Raw genomic sequence first — 10,276 nt, forward strand, 5'->3', positions numbered from 1 at the left:
AATGCTGTCTAAATAGTGTTCTATAGAGAGTGAATTTCTGACCTGGGCCTACCTAGGCAACAAAGTAAGTTGCCAGTGTTAACCTTACAACACATCAGTGATTCTACCACTGGAGGGAGTCTGGTCACATATCCTTTGATGTAACTTTCACTCTAGTAACTTTCTGGTCTTCTCTGGGAATGAATTAGAACCCTACCAAGAATATGAATTGGTTTAACACAATCTGATGGGTTTCAAATTTTTTATTTCTTTTAGTTTTTATTTTTATTTTGTTTCATACTCACTAATATCTCTATAGTTATATTTGGGTCAAAGAAATTAATCTACACGCTACATGTCCTAGTATATATCTATCCTTGGAAAAAGTTAATAAAGAAAAACATTGTAAATTAAGAACAGAGAAGGGCTCTAAGGAAAATACCTAAACAAAGCAACCACCAAAGTTACAAGGCACATGAAAAATAGCGAACGGCAGATTTGAACTAGAAACTAAAAACAATTTTTAGGGCTAAGGTGATAAAGATATTATTGATAGGATGCTAAAGAGAAGTAAAAGATAAGAGTACTATAACTGTGATTTCAAAATGTACTAGTCTTTAAAATTCAGAATTTACAGATTCTAGTAATTACTCATGAAGTTGAAGTGATTTCCTAACTAAATAACATGTAACTGAAATTAAGAAAAACAACAAGGACCTAGACACCGGCAAAAAAAGAAATTTTAAAAAGCAGTGGTTCAATTCAAGAAATTATGTAGACAATATTCCATTCACAATAATAATTATTACTCTCTATTTTGTATTAATATCAAGACTGGTAAATTCTATGAAAGTAATACTTTATTTACTTATTTAAACAATCTTACAGAATTGGTATTACTATACCCACTTTACATAAGAAAGCTTGAGGCTAAAACAAGTTAAGTAATTTAAGGTTACACGGCATTCAAGAGCCAATATTCTAACAGGGGTGGTCTGATCTAAAATGGTATTATCACTATGCTATACTGCATGTCACTGAGACTGAGTAATGACCACCTTACATTCTTGTAATAAAGACTATTAAAGGTAACAGTTACGGGTACTCCTCTTAGATGTCTGCTTCAGAAAATGTCATTAAGGATTATCTAATATCACTGTGCTACTAAGCATTTGTTACTTTTATTTCCAAAGTTAAAATTTGTTTAATTCACATGCCAATAACATAAATGAGGTCTTAACTGACTCACAATTTAAATAAATTTGATAAACTCAATATTCAAAGAAATTTATCTTTTTAAATATGTAAAAGAGATAAAATCTTTTTTTCCTCCATTTTTTCCACATAAGTATTGTTAGAGACTAAGACAAGGAAATCTGTCAGCTTCTGTGTAATTTCTTTCCAATGTGTTTCCTTGTTGACTACATCATAAACCCTGTGGTTTATACCATATCTGGGCGGTCATAAAGTCCCTACTCATAGAAATAATATTTGTTAAAGCTACAAGCCTTGAGGGTAGATTTAAATGTTTTAAAACAAATTAATTATGTATTTTCTTCCTTACTATAACAAAGCTGGAGGGAGCTTAGATACATGTAAGGCAATATGTAGATAAATCTTTCCTGTTTAACAAGGAAGAAAAAGCATATACATATATATATAAAATATACATTATATGTGTGTGTATATATATGATTAAAAGATGAAAAGCGCAAGTAATATAAAATTCTGTGTGTGGGGTGGGAGCTGTTTTGTCTTGTCACAGGTCAGTGAAGGTCTGAAGTACCTATCAAACTGTAAATGGGCTTCCATATTATTAATGTTTCCAAACAAGAAATTTTCTCTTTCATTTTATTTGAAAAGTCATAATAAAAGTACATCATGTATGCAATTTGAGCATACTTCAGCACAGCAGAGATAGAGAAACAAAAATACTCTTCTACTTGCAATAGGAATAGAAACCTCTAGATATACAGTATATTTTCAGAGTAACACTCGGGCAAGGACCAGGTGCTGGCAAACAAAGTACACATGCCTAGGAAAGACTATCCATGAGGTAGTGTGTGTGTGTGTATCTGTGTGTGTGTGTGTGTGTGTGTGTGTAACTGTCTTGCTTAATTGAAAAGCCAATTATATGACCATGTGGACTCTAACCCATATTCTTCAGAAACTATTAAATATTTTTAGAAACTATGAAAAAAATTGAATTATTATTGATAATGTAATCATCAATTCATAGGAAAATAGGCAAGTAACAGACAAAAACAACAACAAAAAACCCCAATGAAACATGAGAGAGATACGCAGTTATGTTCACCAGCAGGCATAATTCTTGGTTGATACAGTATGAAAATATAAAATTAAAAACATCTCTGATTGGAGAAGGTAAAAGAAAATTTACATTTAACAATCATCCTATGCTTTCCCCTATTTATTTTATTCCACTTCCAGGGAATTAATGTTTCTCTCATTTTTTTCATCACCAAATTAACAGTAGATTAAAATAAAGTGAGAAAAGAGCAAACAAAACAAATGTATTCTATCATAAATTATGAAATATGGCTCTTATTAGGTACTTAAACACATAAATAGCTCTTCTATCCCATATTCTGCCACATCCTTTTCTATGTTATATATTTATAGAAGTAAAACAATGAGACTTGAGAGGAAAGAAAGTGAAAGGAGGGAAGCAAAGGGAGTAGAAAGCATCAGCTGAAAATTTCTCAATGAAATATGATGCTAAATAATGTCTGTCTGACAAATTTAATGCAACATTTCATACGTTGTTCTATTAAAAACAAACAACATTATTCCCCCTAAATTATTCCTATGAAGCCAAGTTAGTATTTTTGGAACTGACATGTAAGATAGGATAACAAAATAAGTTAAGCATTTAACAACATCTCTAAACAAAGTATTTCCAAATTTTATACATCTTCTAGTAGAAGAGTTAGCTCTTTGTATTTGTTGGTACATGCTATTTTATAAAATAAAACCCTAGTTAATTAGTCTATGTTAAATTACTTGGAAGTCTGCAAATAGTAATTTTCATAGATGTTGCTTAGTGCCAGCACCCTCCCCAAAATTAAATGTTACATAATTTGTTTATTTTGCGGGATTCCTAATTTGAAAAGAAACAACTAAAAAATAATATCAGAATAAAATAGCTACTCCTCTAGGGGATCACAGTAAACACAGCATTAATTTTTGCACTCTGTTAACTCTGTGAACTTCATAAAAAAGTTTAAATTTTCCCTAATATCTTTGAAACACGTGGTAAATGCAGTTTTAAGTATTGAAATTACTGGGTTCTGAAAAGCAACAATGAATGCCTAGTTCAAATGAGTACAAGAATGAGCTTTGGCTATATCATTGCAATAAATAAAAATGAAGTCTACTTTTATTATTCTTGTGTTTCTCTCAAACCAATCTAAGAAAATAAAAATATTTACAACTTGCAATGGTTACATTACAAAAAGTCATTTCATAAAAGTATAAACTAAAATCCAAATTACTTCCTATGTGTTATTAAAAATAATCTTTATAGTCTATAATCATGTAAGCTTACATATGGAATACCAAAATGATAAATTTTTTTAAATACCATAAATACGTGCACTTACCACCATGGTGACCAAAACGGTCTAAGAATAAAGGAAATACAAGCTGCCTTTGCAAGTGTATTTATTTATTCATATCCTACACCTGTTTCAGAAATTAAAGTGGTTTTGGTTTCAAAAAGTTTGAACTCTGGTTTCAAAATTATTAAATATAAACTTATATTAATAAATATAAAATTTATTAATAAACAAATTCGGTGCTCGGTGCTCGCTTGATATAAACGTGCTGAATAGCAATGCCCAACCAAGTGATTACCATTTAAATGACTTTGGAAACAAGACCTCTGCTCCCTATTTGGATTACGCTGATAAATTTTATGACCTTACTGTGAGCGTATTAGCATTTGTACATAACTTTGGTTAAAGAAATGCTTTACAATCATTACCTTCATATACAGTTAAACATTAATTTCATTTATAGTCAAAAGTATTCGGGGCCCTCTTGACAACATATGCACTGTATTTCCTTTGTCAGATGTAGAATTTTACAATTATTCGGCCAATCAATTACTAATCAGACGATTTCTTCACAAATGAAGTTTTGTTCCACATTACTGAAATAGCAGACTCTAACTAGTCCAACTAACCGAGAAGCACTGTAACTAACCCCACTGCACACAGCACTAGCTTATGTCTTCAACGCTCAGACCTGTATTCAATCAATTTCCTTCTACAGGAGCCTGTCAACTTCAACAACAGAATAAACGATATAATATCAACACGCAATGGTACCAACTCGCCACATAGTCTGAATCACAGCACATATATTAGGCCAATATTTTCGACAGTCTGACTCAGAGCCCAGGAACCACGAAGATTGTGTCTGTCCTTGGTGCTGAAATGCACCGTTTTTCTGCGCCCTCACTGAAAAATTGTCATCCTAATCCGAATCCAAGAGGCTAAAAAGACTTGTTAATGTGGGGAGTCTCATGATGGGAGGTTTAAAAAAGAAAATGATAAGTTTCTGGAAGAGAATGCTAACTAGTGTGTGTGTGCTGGGGGAAGGGGGTTGCTAGAAACACCCCGAGGGCATTTCCCCTTCAGTGCCCGGCGACCCAGGAAATTCGGACTGCGGCAAAGATCGGAAACGCCTCGTCGGGGCAGGAGCCGCGAGCGGGAACGTCGCCCTCGTCCGGGCCAGGCGGGCGAAGGCGGCGAAGGGCGCCACGGTTCTGGACAGCGACTTTCCGTGCTAAGGCGCGAGCCCCGGGGTCCTTTTGTTTCTGGGGTGATGGGAGGGCGGTGGGCGGAGGGTAGCCCACATCTGCATTTATTTGCACAGAGGGGACAACAAAAGACCCTGCCGCCCTGGAGAGCGGCGTCGGCGGAGCCACAGTGGCCCCGGCGCCTCGGCGCGGACTCGGTCCCTTTGCTTGCGGTCCCGGCCGCTCTTACCGTCCCGGTCGCACAGCTGAATGGCCTCCAGGCTGAGGTTTTTGATCACCTCCTCACAGGGGCTGGTGGGGCTGTTGAGGGCATGATCCAGGCGCGGAACCTCCATTTTTCCAACTCCCTTCTGAAGCCCGCCTGCTTCGTATCCAGGCTCTCTCTGCCGGCCGGGTGGGCAAGAAGGGCGGGAAAGGGAGGGGGAGTGGCAGAGGGAGGGAAGGAGGTCTGGGACGTGGTGATGCGGCGCCGAGGCTGAGGCGCCGGGCTGGAGAGCCGCCGCGAAGGCGACGGCTGTGGCAGGAGATTCGGGGAGTGTGCAGCTCTGAGAGACCCAGCAGGACCTGGCGCGAGGACGGGAGGCGCGCGCTCCCGGCGGGGAGGGGACGCAGCGCGCGGGGAACGTGAGAGAGAGGGCACGACGCGCGCACGCGCGAGGGAGAACGCGCCCACCTGCTGGCGCGCGGCGGCCCCTCCCCCGCCCTTCTGCGCGCACGCGCCCCCACCTGCCCTCGAGCCACGAGCAAGGCAACCTCGCTTGTGAGGCGTCAGGCGACCAAGCGCGCGGGAACGGTGGGCGCTATACGCCGCCGGGCTGCCTCTCCCTCTCTCCTAGTTATAGCCATTTGGCGTCTTCTGTCTGCTCTTGGTGCGTGGCGAAGCCCGAGTTGGCCCTGAGGCATCTGCACGGGGAGGCGAGGGCGAGCATATTGGTTGTTTATCAAGAACTGGAAAAATAAGGGCCCAGACTCTTCGGACTCTCTGTACGGTATTGGGGTGTGGGAGCCACCTCCTCCCCTGAAGGTCCCAGGATACTCGCTGCCCGCACTCTGCGGGCTCGGCCGGACATTCCTCGAAAACAGCTGCGTCTGTGTGAGAAATGAGCGGATTACCTGAGGCGTTGGGGGGGGTTAGAGACAGCATTTTGCCCGTCCCCGACCCTGAGGCGGGGCAAACGTGGGAACTTGTTATTGCCAGAAAGGTGAGGGAATGAGGAGATGCGGCAAGCCTGCTGGAAAGGCGGCGGGGCCAACAGCCACGGGACCAACAGCCACGCAGCCTGCCTTCGCTGTGTAGCTTCATTCATTCATGCATGTAGCAAATAAGTATTCAGTGCTCACCCTATGCCATTGTTCTGGGCGTCAATGAAGGGAGGATAAACAGCACCTGCTCCCATGGATTTGGAAGGAATATTTGCTACAATAGCTAATGAAGATTGATTTGTGCTTCCTCAAGCTACCCTAAATTTGTATGCCCGTTGCTTTTAATTGCATTTAAGATTCTGCAGTGCACTTAGTGGATGTGCAAACGTTTTAAAAATAAAATAGCGGTCACAGCCTATTGACCTCTGTTCCCATTTGCTTCTTTGGAATAGTTTTTAGTTTTGTTGCTATCTCGGGATCAAAAATAGTGTCCCCTCTTTTCTTAATGTGCTTGTAAAGTAATGTAAGTTCCCTTTTATTGATTTTCCATTTCAAACATAAATGTTAACCAACAAGTAACAGTTTACACATAGATGTCTGTATGCTACTCTTTTTAGTCACATCCTTTTAGTCATAACATGATGAAGTCTAGTTAATTGAAGCTTCAATAAATGGAAGGACCAGCTTAAAGTAAAATAAACTTGTGAAAAATCTTGGCACAATTGAAATTTCATAAATACCTGTGAAAGATAATTAAGCATCTTACAGTGAAAAGTCTTCATTATGAACTTATTAATGAAGATGGATGTTTTCAAAGTTTGAAAGAATTCTTGTTTTAAGGTAGGGGTGTCCCCAAGGAGAGGGTAAATTATTACCTGTCAAAGGATATGACAAGAGAGTACTTACTGGTGAATTTTCTGTGTTCGAAAACCTGGCTCTGTAGGACTAGAAATAGGTATTGTAAGCCCAAGAGTGGGTTTATTTTTTAGAGTAGTCTTAAATTTATAAATCTCAAAAAAGGAACTGTGTAAATTAGAATAACAATTCACTGATTTACAAGTAAGAAATATGACATGCATTTAATAAAAACTCATGTAAATATTTATTAAGTACCTCTGTCCAGGACACTGTGCTATGTGTTGGAAATTTGGGGTTCAAATTTATAAAGAAAGATATATATTGAAAAAGTAAAAGTAGGATGGGTGTTAAGAAAGAGGAAGTATGGGAGCTTGTAGAAGCACACACAAAGTTTATAACATAGACTAGATGGTCAGGAAGATCTCCAAAATGATTATATCTTAAGGGAATGAGAAATTATTAAAAGGCTTTAAATAGAAAATTAGCATGATCAGATTTGTTGGCTAGAATATTTGTGTAATAAGAAAGGGTAATGTTTCAAGAAGTGTATTAATGTCACTTTCTGGGTATACAACCTAGTCAATCCAAAGCACCTGTCTGCTGAGGATTTGGATTCTTGTATAAAAAATACAAAAGAAATATTTACTATTTAACTTTTGATATTCAATATAGGATTTTTTTAAATCAAGTTTTTAAGCTTCAAATCAAGTCATTGTCAAGACACAAAATGTAAATTTGTTTATGGTTCAACATATCAAGGCTAGGCCTGGTGGACCAAATGATAGGGTTTCTCCCATAATGAAGACAAGGTATCTTAGTCCAGTATGAAGGATTTAGCCAGAGATTGATATAAGGAAGGTGGTGGCTATGAAGTAGGTAAAGTAGAAGAAAATCCTATTCTCTTTGGCTTGGAGAATTATGGGAAAGGGATAGAAGATATCAAGAAAGGCAACCAGAAACATTTTTACTGTTCCCACCCTGAAGATACAGGGTGAGGGGTTGTGACTTTAGAAATATCCAGATTGGTGTGGGAAAACTCAAGGACAGAGGACTTACTTTCCCAATTCTTAGATATCTGGGAAGATATCAGGCTGAACAGGGACCACATTCCAGTAACCTTGTACAGGGCAGAGACAGGGTAGGCATTGACTTTCCAGAGTGCTATAAGTTTCTATATACTGTTGAGACTCAGAAAACAATACCCTCCTCCTCCACAAAAAAAAAAAAAAAAAGGCCTCTGTAGTAAAAGTTTTTCCTCTCATCTTCTGACCTCCAGCCTCTGAGTCTCATTTTCCCCTGAGGCTAGCTATAAGAAACTAGAATCCCTGTTCCCCAAGGTTGGTTATAGAAACCACAACTCCTTTTCCCCAAAGCCAGCAATAAAATCTAAAAATATTACTCTAACTTTTCTTCTGCTTTTCTGTGTAAAAACCGGCCATAAAGAAATTATCTTACCTACCTTGTTTAACTGAAGGTCATAAGATCCTCGTTCCAGAGAGGGCCCTGCCACATAGCCAAAAGGAAGAAGTACATGCTCAGAGAGGTCAAGAAGAATCTAGACAGACAGGCCTTTCTGGGTTTCCCTATTCAATCTATTAGTATTAGGTCATATTCCTTTTGTCCAGTCATATTTCTTCATGACTGTTCATACCTTGTTGAACCTAAGAATTAAAATGGTCAATTTTTCCTGTGTCTTTGGGTCTTCATTCTGAAGGCTCTCCTGTGTTGGAAATGTGGTGTTCAAATTTCATGTAAAACTATAATCAGGTAATTTTGTATGCCTTTTCTCCTATTAATCTGCCTCTTGTCAGTAATTTTCAGCTAATCTTCAGAGGGCTAAGGGGGAAGGGTCCCTTGGCTCCAATATTACTCAGAAGGTGGTTGAGTTGAGAACTATCCAATCTTCCCTGAAGTTTTGTGTTAAAAGAGCAAGGTGACCCTTTAGCAAAAATAAAGGTTTAGAGTGGACCTTCTAAACCAGGGATGTCTAAAGTACCAAAAAGATGAGACCCATTCGTCAGAGATGGCTGCCAGACCCTGAAGCACAGACCATGAGTTTCTCTAGCTACCAACTTCAAGTGAAAGACCTGAAGCAGCAAGACATATGAGGAATATCAACTCAGAGACCAGAGGAGGCAGAAGGAATTGTTCAAACCCAATGACCCTTTGTCCCAATGCCTCAAGTAATGGTATCTAGGGCTATCTGATATTTCCATATACTATCTAAAACAGGATGTAAGGGAAAGGTGGAAATCTTAAGAGACCAAGGGTCTTAACCTAATGAACCTGAACTTTAAGGTACTGCTTAAAATACCGAATGAACCCAAGTTTCTGGGTTAGAATAAAAACACATTATTTCCCCTCCCCTGTTTGTCAGTAACTGAGATTTCATGAAGATAATCAAATCAGTTTAGACAAAATGAAAATTCTACCTTTTTATATCTAAATTGCAGTGTAGTTGCAATCCCCATACACTCAACATCACTTAATCATTATCTTGAGATGTCTGCTATTGCAATCAAAATCCTACCAATCATTCAAGCCCCAACTCATATGCTACATTCTTTTGAAATGATTCCCTCTGCCAAAAACCTTTATGTTGTATTTCTGTGGGGCTTTATAGTTCTCTTACAGACATCATGTTATGATTTATAAGTTATTAATGTACATGAAGAATCAGAATCAAATTTTAGGGCCTTAAATATATCTAATTCAATACTTTATCCAGTGCCAAAGCCCTTGACAAGAAGTTATTTATTTCCTAATAAATATTAAATTAAAATCCTCATGAAGTTATCCAAAGTCTTTCTTATTCTGAGCCCAAACACATCTCCTATAAGAGCACCATAAAGGCCTTAATTTTCCCATTTGTTCATGATACAGAATAATAATCTTCCTATTATACATATATATTCAAATACCTGCCTAAATACAGTTTTTGCCAACGTTTGTGATATTTCATTATTTTGAGTCCCTCTGTCACTCTACACGCTCTCTTCTAGATAGCTCCAATTTTTCTGAGTCCATAGGTAAACACACCAGGTGTGGAAATATAATAAGAATATAAAAGAAAACACAACAGAGTAATATCATCTTTGTTCTGTGTGCTAGACATTTTGTAATGCAGCCCAGGAGCACATTAGTTTTTTTGACAGTAATATCACTCTGCTCACATATCCTGAGCTTGCAAACACATAAAAATCCTATACTTCTTCAGTGAACATTTCTTATTTCTCCTGTGATATTGTAAATTTTAAGCACATATTACAGTATTTGCAAACAGAAGATACTTAGGACAATTTGCTGAATTGTTTTAGTGAACTCTGATACTTCTAATGTATTTAGTCATACTGCTCCAGCTAGCCTAGGATTTTATCAAAGTAGGCTACACAGTCCTTTTGGTAGGCTAGTCCATAGGTCTATCTTATTCATAATAAAATGACGCACAACCCCAGGCACAACCAAGGATTTTATGACTGTGCAGAGGGTGCCAAGAACCAAAACCAGATA

General features: G+C 38.3%; 1 protein-coding gene across 2 annotated transcripts in view; it reads right to left on the bottom strand.

Moving 5' to 3' along the window:
• PHYHIPL (phytanoyl-CoA 2-hydroxylase interacting protein-like) overlaps nt 1-5,421 on the bottom strand; it is a 68,413-nt gene extending 62,992 nt beyond the window's left edge. The window contains exon 1 of one of the 2 annotated variants that reach the window (XM_011953448.1): nt 4,995-5,421. In XM_011953448.1, coding sequence (XP_011808838.1) covers nt 4,995-5,100 — 106 coding nt within the window. In that variant the 5' untranslated portion in view covers nt 5,101-5,421. Of the gene's footprint in view, nt 1-4,335; nt 4,697-4,994 lie in introns of those variants that run through there. The other variant, XM_011953449.1, reaches the window with a different exon arrangement.
• Nucleotides 5,422-10,276: the final 4,855 nt, after the last annotated feature.

Source organism: Colobus angolensis, unplaced genomic scaffold, assembly GCF_000951035.1.
Source record: "Colobus angolensis palliatus isolate OR3802 unplaced genomic scaffold, Cang.pa_1.0 Scaffold361, whole genome shotgun sequence".
NCBI lineage: Eukaryota > Metazoa > Chordata > Mammalia > Primates > Cercopithecidae > Colobus > Colobus angolensis.